At 40.1% G+C, this 19,445-nt stretch overlaps 1 protein-coding gene across 2 annotated transcripts in view; it reads right to left on the bottom strand.

The window, feature by feature from the left end:
- Positions 1-9,419, bottom strand: part of LOC140076236 (putative methyltransferase DDB_G0268948) — a 42,986-nt gene extending 33,567 nt beyond the window's left edge. For both annotated transcript variants that reach the window (XM_072122752.1, XM_072122753.1), the window contains exons 1-4: positions 9,333-9,419; positions 7,190-7,323; positions 2,028-2,188; positions 1,824-1,926 (exon numbers count right to left, since the gene is read on the bottom strand). In XM_072122752.1, the coding sequence (XP_071978853.1) occupies positions 1,824-1,926; positions 2,028-2,188; positions 7,190-7,300 (375 nt within the window). In that variant the 5' untranslated portion in view covers positions 7,301-7,323; positions 9,333-9,419. The remainder of the gene's footprint in view (positions 1-1,823; positions 1,927-2,027; positions 2,189-7,189; positions 7,324-9,332) is intronic.
- Between the last annotated feature and the right edge of the window lie 10,026 nt (positions 9,420-19,445).

Below are 19,445 nucleotides of genomic sequence, written 5' to 3'. Positions count from 1 at the left end.
AGCTAAACCCTGCTACGCCCATACCAGGCGTTTGCTGCAATCTATGGACGGCACTGAAACCGTCTCAGCACCCACCATGTTTGAACGTCTGTGCAAGTCCACAACTCATACTTCATGCCCCATCTCCGATATCTACACTCACCGGCCACTTTATTAGGTACACCATGCTATTAACGGGTTGGACCCCCTTTTGCCTTCAGAACTGCCTCAATTCTTTGTGGCATAGATTCAACAAGGTGCTGGAAGTATTCCTCAGAGATTTTGGTCCATATTGACATGATGGCATCACACAGCTGCCGCAGATTTGTCGGCTGCACATCCATGATGCGAATCTCCCGCTCCACCACATCCCAAAGATGCTCTATTGGATTGAGATCTGGTGACTGTGGAGGCCATTTGAGTACAGTGAACTCATTGTCATGTTCAAGAAACCAGTCTGAGATGATTCCAGCTTTATGACATGGCGCATTATCCTGCTGAAAGTAGCCATCAGATGTTGGGTACATTGTGGTCATAAAGGGATGGACATGGTCAGCAACAATACTCAGGTAGGCTGTGGCGTTGCAACGATGCTCAATTGGTACCAAGGGGCCCAAAGAGTGCCAAGAAAATATTCCCCACACCATGACACCACCACCACCAGCCTGAACCGTTGATACAAGGCAGGATGGATCCATGCTTTCATGTTGTTGACGCCAAATTCTGACCCTACCATCCGAATGTCGCAGCAGAAATTGAGACTCATCAGACCAGGCAACGTTTTTCCAATCTTCTACTGTCCAATTTCGATGAGCTTGTGCAAATTGTAGCCTCAGTTTCCTGTTCTTAGCTGAAAGGAGTGGCACCCGGTGTGGTCTTCTGCTGCTGTAGCCCATCTGCCTCAAAGTTCGACGTACTGTGCGTTCAGAGATGCTCTTCTGCCTACCTTGGTTGTAACAGGTGGCGATTTGAGTCACTGTTGCCTTTCTATCAGCTCGAATCAGTCTGCCCATTCTCCTCTAACCTCTGGCATCAACAAGGCATTTCCACCCACAGAACTGCCGCTCACTGGATGTTTTTTCTTTTTTGGACCATTCTCTGTAAACCCTAGAGATGGTTGTGCGTGAAAATCCCAGTAGATCAGCAGTTTCTGAAATACTCAGACCAGCCCTTTAATTTAAGTGTTAACGAGCAGTTGGACAGGTGTACCTATTAAAGTGGCCGGTGAGTGTATATATATATATATAATTTTTTTTAATTTACTATTATTTGAGGTTCTGATCACTCATACATATAAAGTGATGAACTTGTTAACAAAGTAAGCCTCAAGTGCACCACTCACTAAAACTGGTAGGAAACAAGAATTTAAGCAGAACATAAAGAAATGAAATCCTCATCATTCTCAGTTAAATATAATCCCCCTATAGCAATATTCAACTTGTATAAACACATATTGGGACACATTTACTAAGGGTCTGTCAGACACATTTCCGTCGGGTTTCCTGAATTTTTCCATTTTGCGCTGAATTTACCCTCAGACAAGTCACATGTTGCTTTTTTAAAAAGCATGCAAACCAAAGTCCAGCCCTGTGACTACCCCAGGATTTTGGTCAGGATGCAAGAGTTAGTTATAACACACAATTATATTGTAATGCAAATGCTTAGAAAAAGCAGAGAGGCATTTTTGCAATGCAGGTGTAATGGGCTGTTAGGTCCCTGGTGACAGGTTCCCTTTAAAGGCTTTCATTCTAATGATTTTATGTGCAGATATTAATCTTTTGTTTCTATGTCAGACTTAGCACAGCAATAGTCATTTTCTTAGCCATATAAAATTTTCACTTTACCTCAGTCAGAAGCTTTTCAATGTCAAACCAATGGACAGCAGCGCACGCAGTTAGAAGATCCACCGAGGCGTCATCTACTGGTACTTCTTCAGCTGGTGATACTCTGTGAAATTGACATCTTATATGTAACTACACTATAACTATGGCCTGAGTTCTTCTGCTATAATCATACCAATAATTCCTTCAAACTCTAAAAGTTCTCACCTAAATATTGTGTTTGGAAGTTTAACTGCATTCTTGGCCTCCTCAATTTGAGCTTTACTAATATCTATTCCAAGAACCTTTTTGAAGTGTGGAGACAGAATTTTTGTGCTAAGTCCTGTTCCACAACCAACATCCACGGCAAGTTCATATGGTTTGTTTAACTGGAAAAGCATAAAACAAACATTTGTGAAGCTTTTAAAAAATTAGTCAACATAAACAAATAAACAATTGACACAGTTAAACCATTTTTATATGAAAGTCCAGCTGAAAATGTATTACATGAAGATGTTTCTTGTCATTCTCATGCTGAAAATTTTGAGTGCATTTTAGTAGAATTCTAGTAGAATTCTAATTAATTATGGCTTTGAAGATACACATTAAAACCTGATTCACGTAAAAACTGCACTTCTAGTTTAGGGTTAACAAGATGTTGCTATCCCTAACAGCCATACGAGCAGACCAGTTAGTTAGATGGTAGTACAGGTAAGCCAAGACAGCTAGTCGTTGTAGGGAACTCTATAATCAGGAAGATGGATAGAATAATCGCCAAGACCTCAACCGAATGGTTTGTTGTCTCACTGTTGCCAGGGTTCGGCATGTGGTGGAAAGGGAGGGGCTGGGGATGACCCACCTGTTGTGGTCCATGTTGGAACCAATGACAGAATAGATGGTAGGCGGAGGAGCCGAAAGAATAGTTTTAAAGAATTAGCTTCAAAGCTTAAGGAAAGGACCTCCAAGGTAGTATTCTCTGGAATGCTACCTGTGACATGCGCTACACAGAGCAGACAGCGGTAGCTCAGGGAGTTAAATGCAGGGCTTAGATCCTGGTGTAGAGCAGAGGGATTTGGGTTCCTAGAGCACTGGGCTGACTTTTCATAGGGGTACAAGCTGTTTTCCACAGATAACTTGCAACTAAATGGAAAGGGGGTTTTTGAGATCCACAAGTTACAAAACAAATAGCGAGGATATATGTGCCAGTAAAATTACTATAAATAACTGTGGGAAATTAAAGTGTATGTTCACAAATGCCAGAAGTATTGCAGGCAAAATGGGTGAGCTTGAGGGTCTAGTATTACAGGAACAGTTATATGTTGTTGAAGTAGCAGGGACATGGCTCGATGCATCACATGATTGGGGTGTTAATATTCAAGGTTTTACACTCTTTCGGAAAGACAGGGCAAATAGGAGAGGAGGTGGTGAATGTCTGTATGTCAGAAGAGAGTTAAAAGCGATTGTGAATGAGACCGTGGTCTCAGAAGAGTGTGAGGAGGCTGAAACTTTGTGGGTTAAAATTCAAACCCAGGAGAGCTTTGAGAAAAACAAATTTGGTGTAATTTATAGACCCCCCCCCCCCCAATATCTCTGAGGAAATAGAGGGTCACCTATATAAACAGATGGAGCAGGCTGCACAGGAGGGGTTAGTAGTGGTAGTGGGAGACTTTTACTTACCAAATATAAATTGAGTTTAGGGCTCTTCTTCATCTGTGAAGGGGAGACATTTTATTTACTTTCTGCAGGAGAATTTTATGGTGCAGCTTGTAGAAGATCCCACAAGATGTGATGCATTGTTGGACCTTGTGATTTCAAACAATGTGGAAATTGTTCAAAATGTTAGTGTCCGGCAAACCCTTGAGAACAGCGATTGTAACATAATTATTTGTTGTAAAAAGCATAAACAGGTGGGAAAATTGAAAACATTGAATTTTAAGAAGGCTAATTTCCCGAAATTCAGGGCTTTACTACAGCATATACCGTAGACTGGGATCAGATACTGTCATGTGATGATACTAATGTTAAATGGGAGAAATTCTAATCTATCCTGGGTCATTATACTTCTAAATGTATTTGAATAGGTAACAAGTATAGAACAGTAACAAGACAGGCTAGATTACACCCTGTGTGGCTTACAGCTACCATTAAAAGGGAAATTAATGATAAAAAATATAAATTTGTTGGGTCGCCTAAGGCATTCAATAGTTACAAAACACTTCCCAAAATCTGTAAGAATTGGACTTGTTTGATTTATATGAGAGAATGATAATTTTTTGCAAATTTTATCAAAAAAAGTTGCACAATAGTCTTGAGCTACCTATACCATTCTATTGCATATATCTGTTCGAGACTGGGGTTTTTTTGTGCAAAACTTTTTTATACTTCCACATATGGATTTTAAATATATACTAGGTTCATCTCTGAAAAAAGTATATACAAAAAGAATCCAAAGGAATCATTTAAAGGAAACCTACCAGTTCAAATTGTTGGTGTAAGCTGTAAATACCGAGCACCAGTTCAGGGTGAGCTGGTGCCGGAGCTTACTTTCTTTAGTGTTATAAAACGCTGCATTCCGGTTTAAACACTTTTTAATGTTTATAGCTGTAGCTGCTTCGGCGCTGCGCGCGACGGTCGTGCAGGATTCAGTTTGCATAAAATGGTCCAGATGACAATGAGGGTTCACAGTCCAGAAGGCAGGGGAAAAATGACACATGTACAGATTTTTTTAATGAGGCATATTGCAACGTTTACTATTGTCGTCTGCGCTATTGATCTACAAAATGTTGTGAAAAGTTTAGTTATCCTCTAGATAGCTCATTAGTAAGTGAATTTTTAAAGCTACTGTAACATTTACTGTATATACTCGTGTACAATTTGAGTTTTTCAGCACCTCGGACATACTGACATACTCACCTTCCGGTGCCCCCAATTCTTGTTGCGGCATCCCGATGCTCCAGTCCCCACGGCTCCTCTTCTGTCTTCTCTATAGTGTAGCCGGCAGAGGCGAGGCCATGCGCTCTTCCGCCAGCACACACTATGATGCAGCAGTGTCGCTGCTGATGACGTCATTGTGTGCGCGGGCCGGCAGAGCTCATGGCCGCAGCAGAGAGATGACAGAAGAGGAGCTGTGGGGAGCCGCACAGAGCATCTGGGAGCTGCGCCGAGAATCGGGTACCGCCCAAAGGTGAGTATGTAAGGTTATTTTGTTATGTACTGGGCAAACTGGGGGCTAGCTGGCTGTATACAAAAGGGGGCTGGCTATAAACTACAGGGGGGCTGTATATTAAAGGGGACAACGAAAATTTTCATTTATTTCTGTAAATTAATACAAGGAAGATTATGCCAAAATGCACTAGTATCCGACATTTAATGCCGCACAACACAAACATCACATCATATTTTGACATATTTTCACTGACATATTTTGAGAGATATACTACTGATGTATAGCAACATTTCAAGGCTTCCCGTGAGCCCTCTTCTCTCAGAAGTGGACAGTGGCAAAGATGTTGACTACAACATTTCTAGTCCCTTACCAGAGATTCAGGACCTAGAAGAACATGCTTCCCTGATCAATCTACTATGTTGTCCTCTTAGGCCCTGCTCTCAGAAGTGGACCCTGGTCAGAGATGTAAATCATGACTAATAAGCTCCTCGACTCTGATGCATGAATGAGCAGTCCTAATGCTCACTGGTCAGATTCAGCACCGTCCACTGGCCCTATGGGCAGTTATATTGAGCCTGTGGGATTGACTTTAATACTAGTGGTGATAGACGTTCTCCATAATATGTTTGTGTAAAGGGAGATGGCTCCTTCTGGAGCCATAAGCACCCTGGAAAAATGACTGTGGTGTTCTTTTGGCATGATACAGCAGATGAGGATCCTTTGCTTACAATACAAACATGTCATTGCATCTGAAAATTATTCAATTAAAAAGCTGCCCTACAAAAAGCTCAATGGCACGCTTTCCCTTCCGTTCCCTGCCATCTGCCCAGATAGCGGGTTACATCCACATGTGGGGAGTCCTCTTACCCGGAAGAAACTGCAAAATATATTTGTAGATGGATTTCCTACTTTTATTCAGTTTATGTGGGTAAATTTTACAGCTAAATGAACGTATTAATGATAAAGGGTTAACAAATTTCCTGAGTGCCGTTTTGAGGGGTGAAGTAAATAGAACAGGGTGATATGTCAGGTTTTTTAGTAACAGAACTTCCAAAACCCTTATAGAAATTAAATGGTTCCTAAAATAATAGATTTTAAAACTTTCTTGAAAATATGAGAGAATGCAGCTTGATTTGTGATCTTTCTAACATCCTAATAAAACAAAAGGATACATATAAAATGACGCCAACACAAAGCTGAGATGAGGTAAATTTTCGTTAATCTTATTACTTAAATTAGTTACTATCAGTTTGAAAAACAGAACATTTTGAAATAGCTAGTTTTTTTCAAAATGTTTATCATATTCACTTTTTTTTCTTGAATAAATAAATCAGCCAAAATTTTCCACTTACCTGAAGTACAAAATACAACTCAAAAAGTAAGGCTAGATTCACACAAACGTATGCCCTCTTGGTATATCCGGTGACCCATTCCCTCTGCACAGAAATGTGCGGCGTACGGGCCATGCACTTGGGGAAAGAAAGGACATGTCCTATCTTTTCCCCATGTACGGAGCAGTACACACGTGTGGCACCGTATCGCTCCGTGCGCCCATTGCCGTTTATGGGGGACTTTTGTACAGCCATAAGCTTGTGAATGAGGCCTTAGTTAAAGCATTTTAAAGTTATTGCCAGATAAAGTGACACATGCTGTTTTTGATAAATATGCCTTTGTTATCAAGGCACAAATAAGCTTGGTCACTAAGGTGTTAATCACTATTATTATTGTTAAAAGGCAAACACATGCGTTCAGGTCAAAACAACTATGCATTTGTTAATGTATTTTGCTCAATGTGTTTTCAATGCAAACACTTTGTTATATGACTGCCGCTTTGTAGGGGTTCTAGATTATTTAAATTGGGGGTTCTGTATATTATAATTCTAAAATCATTGATTAGAGGGTGCTATATGTAATTTATTCAATGGGTGCAGTATATATAATTAATGGGGGTGCTGTGCTATTAATATAACTATTGCTATAGCTATTACTATAACTCATTTCGGGAGTCTATATAGTAGATAAAATTTATGAAGCATTTATGTATGCAATGTGGTATTATAATAAAAGATAGAAAACCAATGGATGCAATGAGGGGGGCCCCACAAGTCAGTCACGCTAAAATCCCTAGTGGCGGCCCTGTCCTAATATAATGCATAATACTTTCATACACCACTTCAAGTCTTTTTTAATTAAAGTCTCTTGTTTACCAAAAATCTGCCCTTACTTTTTCATGTAGATAGCTAAAGATCATGTCTTGTATCTCTTGTGCTGGAGAAAACCTGTATTTTTGATAGCTAGATGCATGCTCCTTCTCCTCAAACAGTCGTGTAGCCATATGGAAATCAGTTAAACCTTCACCTGCAGAAATAACATGGAAAAGCAAGATATTCAGCATGTGCTAAAGAAAGGAAGAAAGTCATAATTGAATTAGTTGAAACCTCTAGTACAATGAGATTATATATATATATGTATGTATCCACAATGAACAAACGATGTCTGCGCTTTCGGGGATGATGCAGATAAAATCAAATTTCTTTATTGTGTACAATTAAGATCCAGAATTGGCAGATAGCATAGGTGTAAGATCCAAGTAAATGACCATTTACTTGGATCTTACACCTATGCTATCTGCCAATTCTGGATCTTAATTGTACACAATAAAGAAATTTGATTTTATCTGCATCATCCCCGAAAGCGCAGACATCGTTTGTTCATTGTGGATCTTGTGCCTGCGGTCCGTGGGGCTTCTATTCATGGTCTTCGCGCTGGGGGCCAATTGCAACAGAAGGTGAGCAGGAACAATTTCTCTCTTTTTTTCTATATATGTATGTATGTATTTCTTCCACTTCCTTTTGGATCTTAAAAGGTTATTCCCACAAAGACAAAGAGACAAATTTTTAAATATTCTCAGGATAACAAAATAACATATTCTCTAATTCACTGTTATTAACAAAAATATAGCATTTCACAGATATAATTACACCCTGTCTCTATCAGTCCTGGTGTACACAATTTCAGTTGCCCCTGGTTTCAAACCCTGGATCTTCTGACTTTAGGGTCGACAGACATCTTGTTCTCCTGTCTGACGCTGAGCTCTTCTCTGCCTCCAGCACCCACCCTTGCATTGCAGGACGAGCTCACACACTGATTTACTGTCGGCACATTCCATCGTAAAGAGGGCTACAAGCTACAGGTAAATAAGTTATGGTGAGGGGGGAGGCACATCAGATCTAACAGTGTGTTGTGGCAGAGCAGAGATGTAGCAAAGCTAAGAATGTCATTGTCTACAATATGCATCTCATGGATCTCATCTCTGATCTGTGTCATCTCACTTTATATGTATCAGATACTAATACAATGTTTAGATGGTAAATGAAAGTGTATATAAACCTGGACCCTGATAATCTAACCACATTGTCACCACACAGAGAACTAGAGGGATCATGAAGTGTCTGCCTTGAGAGTCCCCACCCACCCCTGGAATCTTACACTGGCCATCATGGAGTGATAGGAGCTAAAACGGCAATAAAACTGACTACAATTGTAAAGTTAGGGGGTAAAAATGATATTTACTGTGTACACCTCACTATTGTGTACACCTTTCATGGGCAAACCCCTTTAAGGGGTGTAAGAATTGGACAGGGTGTAGCAAAAAATAGCTTTTCAGAGACCAGTTGGCTGATGTATACATTGTTAAATATATGTTTTCTACTTTCCCTATATATAGTTTTCACTTTTACTAAGCATTGCTTCTCTCATATAATATATGGCATGTGATAAGGCATGGAGTATGGATATCTCTCAATGCTATTAATGACAGCATAGGCAAGATGAATGTCCAAACAAAAATGGAAACTGTTACAAGAAAGAATGCTTCCCTATCTATATACATGTGTTACTTTATCTTTTAAGAGGACTCCCAATGAAATAACTGTTTAGGGACACACTCCTAGATAGTAGCACCAAGCCGTTAAATTGTGTATATGTTTAGAAAAACAAGGACAAATATGCCAAATATGATAGACTTGAAGTATTTCCCCTAGGACGCACACCATCTTCAGAATAGAGTTCCCTAACCACTATCTATTTAATTGCCACTTCATTTTAATTTTAATGTAAATTTAATTTTCCATGAACTTTTATGAATTTCTCTGGAACTGCCAAGCATGGAACGCTGCATATGTGATATGGAATGGGCTTGTTAGCTTGTTAACTTTTAACACGCTATGTAAAATACTTTTAGCAGTTCTTAAAAATGTCCTTTTGGGGGGTGGTGTTCTTCACTCACACATACATATGGAATGTAAAATTCAGTCAAAAAATTCCAGCAGTAAATCAGCAATATATGAACATACATGGCACCTCACCTGTTGTCCCGCTCCTGAAGTCAGACTGCTGCTCTCCTGTGCAGGAAGTGCTGTGGTTCCCCTCTGTGTGTCACTACTACTTCCACAGGGAATGTTAGTATATTTGTACAAATATTAACACAACTATACATTTGATGGGTCATGTGGGGTGATATGTAAATGTACAGTAATTCTCTTTAGAAGGGGATTTACATCAATGGTATATTATCCAGAGATGTGCATATAATTGTAGTTTACTTATACAAATTACAGAACATCTAACTAAAATAACATGGGGAAAACAAATTCATATGACAGCCGCCTGTACAAACTGTGCAGAAATACATAAATAATTAGGCTGAGTTTATATTGGTGTTCATCTTTCCATTATAAAATAAAACATTGAAAGAAACCTGATGATTTCTGGATAGTGTCCGTCTCTGTCCATTTAGAGGATTTATCATTAAATACTTGGGAGTGGGGAGGGGGGGGGTAAGTCATTGGGAATGTGTGTGTGTGTGTGTGTGTGGGGAGGGGGGGGAATCGTTGAAGTTCTATCAGTTTTCTAAAGATTTTTGAAGTGTATCTTTTCACAAAGTCGCAAATTTAGGTGCAAATTCACTCCAGTCACCACCGGGCATATTGAAATCAAAAGAACAAGTTAAAAGTTTTTTGTGACTTATTTTATTTAGTAGTAAAAAAAATCACAAAACCTGTGCAGATATTGATGCCTTATGTGCTGAAATGAAACTACATTTATCAGCCACTATAATAAATCTCATGTGAAAAAGACTTCCATGGAACCCGTAAAATGCAAACAAAACTGGAGTAAGATATCTAATGCTAAATTTGCTCCAATGAGTTCTCTGTTGAAAGAGCCTCCTTACTATATAGCACTGCCTCTTACCCCCTTCTATTATACAGCAGCGTCAACTACCCCCTCTACTCATTATCTGCCCCCTATACAACAGCAGTTGACAATAGAACAACCCACCTATACAGCGGCCGAGGCCTGGCGCCAGCACCAGGCTAACTTGGGCAAGTGCCAGGGCCCTGGGGTAATGGAGGGGCCCACTCGGTTCCCCAGATCAATTGTACCAGTGTCGCCAGGGGCGTTGCCAGGTCAAAAGAATTTGAGCCCCGGACGCAAAGCCCACTGCAAAGCAGGATGGTCCTTCCAAGGCTTCAGCCCCGAATCTTTTGGCCAGAGCCCCGTATCCCCCCGGGTCAGCAGGACATCTGCCCCACTGCCCGGGAGATTCCTTTCCTCTCTCATCACGATCTGCCTCAGGACACAGATCGTGATGAGAACATTTGCACTCACTGCTTTCCCCAGCAGGAGCTGCAGCCTCGGAGGCTGAAGGACCTTTGATGTTGTCATCACACGACCTGCCGGGGAAAGCAGTGTACAGAGCTGCATCTGTGAGGTGAGGGGGGAGACATGACAGGGGCCATGGAAGGGGGAGAACATGGGTGGCTGTGTGGGCACATTACTTACTGGGGGGCTGTGTGGGGGACATTACTTACTGGGGGGCTGTGTCTGGGGGACATTACCTACTGGGGGCTGTGTGTATACAGGGGGAGGGGGGGCAGTGTGTATACAGGGGATGGGGGGCAGAGTGTCCAAAGGGGGGAATAATGTGTACACAGGGGGATGTGGTGGGGCAATGTGTCAATACGGGGGAGGGAGGGCAGTGTGACTACTGGAGGGCGGCCCATAAAGGAGACCACTAGGGCTGTGTCGCCCAGGGGCCCACTAAAACCTGGAGTCGGCCCTGCAGTGGCCCCTTTTGCTTCCCTCTTGTTCCCATTTCTTTACATCTTACTCCTTTTGCCTCCCCTGTGTATACAGTGCCTCCTGTACAGCGCCCCCCCCCCTCGAAACAGTGCTCCAGGCGTTGTGCTCCCCTAGATACAGTCTTCTTTATAAAGTGCACTCCCTGTTCTGTGCTCCACCCTTCTCTATACGTTGCTCACCCTTAATCAAGTGTTTCTCCCTTTATACAGTGCCACCCTCAAATACAGTAATTCCACTTTATAGATTGTCCCCCCAATAATAGTAATCCTATATAACAGTGCTTCACAATTACAGTTCGCTTCCTCTATACAGTTCCCCCTTGTCCCCTGTTCTCCTTTCTCTATATAGTGCTCCCCCTTTACACTACACTGCACTCTTTTCATGCTGCCACTGACATCCTATAATACATTTTTTTCTGTGCCACGGAAAGTAAAAATAATCCTAAATTATTTTTCAAGTATATAAATGATAAGAAACTAAAAATGAAGAGTGTGAGCTCTCTGAGTAATAACCTGGGGGTCAAAGTAGAGGGAGATGAGGAAAGAGCCAATTTATTGAATTTCACTTTAGCAAATGAGGAGCCAATATACAAAAAAGGATCAAAAAAGCAATCCTGGAAATATTTGTGGAGTTTGTTAGAGATGCTATCCTGAAGTACTGTAGGTAACCTTATAACCCAGCATCAGTACGAGGAGGTAACTTCTAGACTGGACCTTGGGGGAGGCTGTGGATGTTTTGTATCTGGACTTTTTTCAAGGCATTTGATACAGTGCCACATAAAAGTTTGGTACATAAAATGAGACTGCTGGGACAAGGGTAAAATTTGTGTATTTGGATTAGTAATTGGCTAGAAAAGAGAGAATTGTCATTTTTGGAGAATTCACAGATTGGGTTGGAGTTACCAGTGGGTTCTCACAGTAGTGGACCACCTTCTTTGCTATATTTAAATATATATGGCCTCAAAGATGGTTCATACAGTCAAGTTTGAAAATTTGTTCCTGATACTAATAATATAATAATACAGAGGGATTTGTGGAAGCTGAGGAGGTTTAATGTAGATAAATGTAAGGTAATGGACTTTGGCCATGGAAACAAAAAGTACAGTCAATTACTTGGTAAAACTGCAGCTAAAAATATTTGGGAGTATTGGTGGATGGTAAACTTAATTTTAGTGACCAGCGCCACAAGCTGCTAATGAAGCAAATAAATCTATGGAATGTATGAAGAGGGGCATAAATTCTCATAATAAGAATATAGTTTTGTCCTTATACAGATCACTGATCAGACCGCACATGAGATATTGGGCCACATTTATCACTTTTGTGCGCCTAATGTTTTCTGCTGCGCCTTGTTTTGGGCGCATTATTGTGCCTGAATTATCACACGATGAAAACATCTGTGATAAGTAGCTTCTAATGGTCATATGGATCACTTGTGATTCCCAGCATGCCTTGGCGCAGCAAACTATATTTAGGCGCAATTGTTAAATCTCACTCTAGCTATCACATGAGCAGAAACCTGTTGCCAAACGATGAGGAGACCAGCAATTGCAAAGCGTACCACAAATCCAAGGACGTCTCGACCTGCAGCAACCACTGGCAGTTTGCCAAGAGCCAGCACATCCTTAGCTCCAAGCCCTGTGTCTGATGAAGCATCTGAATTGTTATCAGCTCCCAATATTAGCGAGCAGTCTAGTGGGGATTCTCCTGGGAGTGCATTGGATGGAGTCCGACTTCGTAAAAAAAAATTTACTAAAAAAGAAAAACTTCTAGTATCCAAGGTATGTGTTTATATTGACTCTTCCATGTTCTGTATTTGTTTTAACTTTCCCTGTGTCTTTTTATTTAAACATTTTTAATGTCACAGTCGTGTTTAAGTCTGTCTGTTACCTATTTGAATGGTTTTTTTTGTTTTTTTTTGTTCAACATTGTCAACCTAGTGATTGACACTAGTTTTTCAACAACAATTCTACACAGCTGTTTGAATGCATTTTGACTGCCATGCAAACGCTAAGTTTGAATGCAGCCAAATACATCCAAACCATAATTTTCATGTAATTTTAAACTGTTAACTTAAAGATTAGCTCTGGATTGGTCATTTATGCTACACAGACCATGAGATGTTATTTTGAATTTGTGTTTTTTATTTAATCTCAGTTTGTTGCAAATTTTGATGTTTTGTTTGGCCGCAAATCTGCAAAGACCCCCCCTAGTGTTAAAAATTCCATATTGTCTCAAATTTGTGAACAAATCAATGCCATTGGTGTTGAAAAGCATTCTGTTGATGACCTTCGAAAAAAATGGCATGATTTAAGGCGACGAGTCAAAACCAAAATTACAACTTCATTAAAGGATTCCCAGCATGCTACTCCAGCAAATTCCGCATCTTTGTTATTTGACAACTTGGAAGAGCAAATTGCAACCACACTACATCCACATCAGTTGCGTGGATTGGGGCCATTTGATGTTCTCCGCCGTTACACTGCTGAAGGTAGTTTTTTTAAAATTTGAATTATCAAAATGTCTTTGTGTATTTTTGCATCTAATTTTTTTCCAGAAATAGCCGGACCAACTCAGATGGATGTTGACGATGCTTTAACCCCATCGATACTGGAGAGTAATCAGACAAACAACTCACCACAATCTGCCACTCTTGTTGATGCCAATGTGTCACCCAGTTCAAACCCAACTCCTGTTTTGCAAATATTTAATGAGGCTCAAAAAGTATTTTTGGAAAAATATATATCTTCACACACTTCACTACTTGAGGGATTAATTGCAACAAAGGAAAAAATTTCTGTGTCTTTAGAAAAAATATCAACAGTCCTTACAGAAGGATTACAATGTTTACATAAAGATGTAAACAACATATCACAACAATTAGTATGCATTAAGGAATGTTTAGGCTCACGTACTCCCTCATATAATAGCCCTAATGTCCCACCAAAAAATATATCTACCACATCAACACCAAGCTTTGAGAGTGATTTGGAGAGCAATTGGGGAGATGAGCCACATGAGCCACATGTTCAACATCGCCCTACTGTGACCACTCAAATTACTCCACCCTCTGCTGTAAATATGTTTTTGAGAAAGGGAAAAGCATTTCCTCGCCAAATGATGTTTTCACCTGAGCAGTATAGTGAGACTCAAGTGTAAAAATGTGTGTCCTCTAAAAATTTGATTTGGTTTATGGTTAGTGCTTTTTTTTATTTTTGGCCAAAAAAGGGCAACCTTATTTTTTCGAAATATATATATACACTGATGTATATTTACTCCAAATATAACATTTAAAACAAACAATGCTTGCTTCCTTCCGCATTTGTATTGGATTTTATACTTTGATGTTTATGACAAAACTACGCGTCATGGTGTGTGTAATCCATGTGATTATCTGATCTCAATACAACACGTTGAAAAAAAAAAAAAACCCGCTCCAGCTCTTCAAGAGTCAAACTTAAATTAACCCATTGCCAAGAAGGTTTGCGGTATCAGTCAATGTAGCGTCCAGAGGATGGCGACACTACAAATAGACTGCCCAGTACAACAGGCAACGTGGAGGGGGCCTTAGGAGTTGAAAAAAGCTTCATCATGAATAATATGTTGCCCTCAATGCAAGGCGTGAAAGGATAACCAGTGGCTGAGACCTGAGTGAAGTTGGCTCCCCCACCTTGTTCAAATCAAACTAAATTGGTGTCAAACGTTTGTGCTTTGTTCGGGCTGGTTTGTGCAGCTAAATTTTTTGTTTATGCTGCTTTTGTTTTTAATATATGAACAACAAATAAAAGTTCAAAAGTTCTCCAAGCCCCCCCACATTAACCGAATCCTGCAAAACTGGTTGCAATCGTTATTGCTACGTTTGTGCAGCAAATCTTTTCCTTAGTGCTGATATCAGTTTTAAGGTATGTTCAGGTGTTTAGGATGACCTGGTAAAAAAAACCTAGTGACACTTCCCTGGTTTCATCACCAGGGTGAGCTAGCAAACACATTGAACTTTTATAGTAATGAACTGTGCTGACCTTTGCCAAAAAGTATGAATATATTTAAAATGATAGCGGCAGAAACACAAATTTCATCTGCACAAACCAGCACAAACGTTGGACACAAATTTTGTTTGATTTGAACATGGTGGGGGGTACAACTTCACTCAGGTGTGGCCGAGGCATGCAAAATGCACTATAAAACAAGGTTGTCCTGTTGTATTTTAACCCCTTAAGGACGCAGCCATTTTGTAGCTTAAGGCTCAGCCCGATTTTTTGGATTCTGACTTGCGTCTCTTTATACGGTTATAACTTTTGAACACTGTTACTTATCAAAGCGATTCTGAGATTGTTTTTTCCCCACATGTTGTACTTCATTTAAGTGGTAAATTCTGGCAGATAAGTTTTGCATTTATTTACAAAAAAAAAGAAAATATGATAAATTTTTGGAAAAATTTGCCATTTTCGAAATTCAAAATCATTGCGTTTTCAGGCAGATCGATTTACCACCTAAATAAGTTGCTGAATAACATTTCCCATTTGTCTACTTTACATTTTCATAATTTCTGAAATGTTTGGATAATTTATTTTGATGTCACGCGGCTTGCAAATAGAATATCGCTTTTCCGGATTTTCAGAATTGACTATTTTGGGGATAAATACAGTTTGGAATGAAATTTTACATATTTAGCATCAAAACCCCCTATATAACCAACCCATTTTCAAATCTGCACCCCTCAAACTATCAGAAACAGCTTTTACGAAGATTGTTAACCCCTTGAGATCTTCATAGTAATTGAATCAAAATGGAGGTGAAATTTAGAATGGTTATATTGTTCCCTTATACGTTCATTTAGCCCTAAAATTTACACATTTCCAAAAGATAAAAAGAGAAAACCCACCATACAATTTGTTCTGCAATTTCTCCTGAGTACAAAGACCCCCCACATGTGGCCGTTACTTGTGTTATGGGGGCACAGCGAGGTGCAGAAGGGAAGGAGGGCGCTGCAGCTGCCAGGATTTTAGTTTCCTCATTGGCCCCTTTTGTAGGCTATAAAATTCTCGCTTTTTCGTAATTGGGGCCATGTGATGCCATTTTTTTTGCGGGATGAGATGCTTTTTCCAATGTTACCATTTTGGGGTTTGTATCACCTATTGTTGAAAATTTAGGAACGTTTTTTGAGGACAGGAGTAGAAAAGCATCAATTCTGTACTGGATTTTTTACTTCTTTTTTTTTTGGTGTTCACCGTATAGACTAATAATCATGTTATCTTTATTCTATGGGTCTATACGATTACGGGGATACCAGACATGAATATATTTTCTTACGTTTTACTAAATTTGTCAAACAAAACCCTAATGTGGGGAAAAATCTATCATTTATGTATTGCCGTCTTCCAAGTGGCATAACATTGTTACTTTTTTGGCTACGGAGCTGGTTGATGGCTTGTTTTTTGCGGGACATGTTGTACTTTGCACCAGTATCATGTCGCAGTACATATGGTTTTTTGATCACATTTTATAGCATTTTTTGTGGGATTGAAAAGGTAAAAATCATAATTTTTGGAGGGTTTATAACAGTTTTTTTTTACGGCGTTTATCGTGCGGGTTCAATAATGATTTACTTTTATTCTACGGGTTGTTACGGACGCGGTGATACTATATATGTGGGGTTTGTGTTATGATTTAGACTTTTTTTTGAGTTATATGTTTCTTTATATGTTTTGGGGGTTTGGGGCATTTTTAGTGATTTATGACTTTATTTTTTTATTGAATAACTTTTTTTTTTACTTTTTCACTTTTATACCATGGGACATGAAGAAGCAATCATCTGATTGCTTCTTCATGATAATATTCTGCAATACTGATGTATTGCAGAGTATTATCAGTGTCAGCCTATACACTTGCATAGGCTGGCACTGTGCCAGTAAGATGACGTCACAGACGCCATCTTACTGGCAATTCTTGCAGGTAACTCTGGGGTCCAGATCGGACCCCAGAGTTACTATAGCAACGATCGGCGCCCCCCGAAAACGGTTCGGGGGGGCCGATCGTGGGGGAAAGATCCCCCAGATACATGTTAGATGCCGCGGTCGCGCTGACCGCGGCATTTAACGGGTTAAGCACCCGCGATCGGAGACAACTCCGATCGCGGGTGTTACACTGGGGTGCCGGCTATTAGTTACAGCCGGCACCCCGTGTTTCCCGATGCCGGTTCGGCTCAGATCTTGAGCTGAACCGGCATCAGCTCAGCGTCCGATATATCGGACGCTGAGCGCTAAGTCACTGCGCTCAGCGTCCGATATATCGGACGCTGAGCGTTAAGAGGTTAAGGACCCTCAATATCTATGGAGCTTCTGATAACTGCATGAGCTTTACTTTTAGATTTTGAGTTAATTATTTAAGACTCTAAAGTTTGGTTACATGTGATCATCATGTTCTTAGACAGAAAATGGACACACTTGCATCACAAAATAATTTTTATTTTACAAATACAATCTAACTATTTTATTGTGACTATTAATAGATTGAACACAAATATTATTAATCCACAGTTATTAACCCCTTAGCGCTCTGCGCCGTAGCTGTACTGCGCTGAGTCCCGCGAATTGCGTTCAGCGCAGTACAGCTACTGCGCAGAGACGATGCCGCTTCAGCGCTGTATAGCAGCCAAACCGGCATCGTTAGCCGCGGGATTTCAACGGTAATCTACTGTTGACATCCCCGGCTAACTCCCGCGGTCGGAGTGGGCTCCGATCGCGGGTGTTTAACCCGTTAAATGCCGCGGTCAACGCGACCGCGGCATTTAACATGCCTTCTGGGGGTCTTTACCCCACGATCGGCCCCCCGCACCGTTTTCGGGGGGGGGGGGGGGCGATCGCTGTATTGGCACCTCTGGGGTCCGATCGGGACCCCAGAGAAGCCTGGAGGGTTTACCTTTAAGATGGCGTCTGTGACGTCATCTTAAAGGCAAAGTGTCAGCCTATGCATCTGCATAGGCTGGCACTGATAATACCCTGCAATACATTAGTATTGCAGAGTATTATCAAGAACAAGCAATCAGATGATTGCTTGTTCATATCCCATGGTGGATCATGTAAAAAAATGTAAAAAAAAATGTTTTTCAATAAAAAATTACTTTATAAATCACTAAAAATGGCCATAAGCCCCAAAACATATAAAGAGACATATAACACTCAAAAAAGTCTAAATCATAACACAAACCCCACATTTATAGTATCACCGCGTCCGTAACAATCCATAGAATAAAATTAAATAACTATTGAACCCATATGATGAACGCTGTAAAAAAAAAATGTTAAAAACCCGCCAAAAATTACGATTTTTACCTATTATATCCCACTAAAAATGCAATAAAAAGTGATCAACAAAACATATGTACTCCAGAATGATATTGTTGCAAAGAACAACATGTCCCGCAAAAAACAAGCCATCGACCAGCTCTGTAGCCAAAAACGTAACAATGTTATGCCACTTGGAAGACAGCGATGCAAAAATGATAGATTTTTCCCCACATTAGGGTTTTATTTGGCAAATTTAGTAAAACATAAGAAAAAATATTCATGTCTGGTATCCCCGTAATCGTATCGACCCATAGAATAAAGATAACAGGATTATTAGGCTGTACAGTGAACACGAAAAAAAAAAAAGTAAAAATACCAGTACAGAATTGATGCTTTTCTACTCATGACCTCAAAAAAAGTTCCAAAATTTTCAACAATAGGTGATACCAACCCCAAAATGGTAGCACTGGAAAAAGCATCTCGTCCCGCAAAAATAATGCCATCACATGGCCCAAATAACGGAAAAGCGAAAATTTTATAGCCTTCAAAAGGGGGCAACCAGAAAACTAAAATCCTGGCAGCTGCAGGGTGCTCCTTCCCTTCTGCGCCTTGCTGTGCCCCCATAACACAAGTAATGTCCACATGTGGGGGGTCGCTGCACTGAGGAGAAATTGTAGAACAAATTTTATGGTGAGTTTTCTCTTTTTATCTTTTGGAAATGTGTAAATTTTAGGGCTAAATGAACGTATAACCGACAAAATTGGACCATTCTAAACTTCACCGCCATTTTGATTCAATTACTATGAAGATCTCAAGGGGTTAACAATCTTTGTAAATGCTGTTTCTGATAGTTTGAGGGGTGCAGATTTGAAAATGGGTTGGTTATATAGGGGGTTTTATTGCTAAATATGTAAAATTTGATTTCAAACAGTATTTATCCCCAAAATAGTAAATTCCGAAAATACGGAAAATCGCTATTCGATTTGTAGGCCGCGTGACGTCAAAATAAATTATCCAGACATTTCAAAAATTATGAAAATGTAAAGTAGAC

Source organism: Engystomops pustulosus, chromosome 8 (genome assembly GCF_040894005.1).
Source record: "Engystomops pustulosus chromosome 8, aEngPut4.maternal, whole genome shotgun sequence".
In the NCBI taxonomy this organism is placed as follows: Eukaryota; Metazoa; Chordata; class Amphibia; order Anura; family Leptodactylidae; genus Engystomops; species Engystomops pustulosus.
Note: the sequence above shows the minus strand (reverse complement) of the source record. Positions and strands in the feature narration are given on the sequence as shown.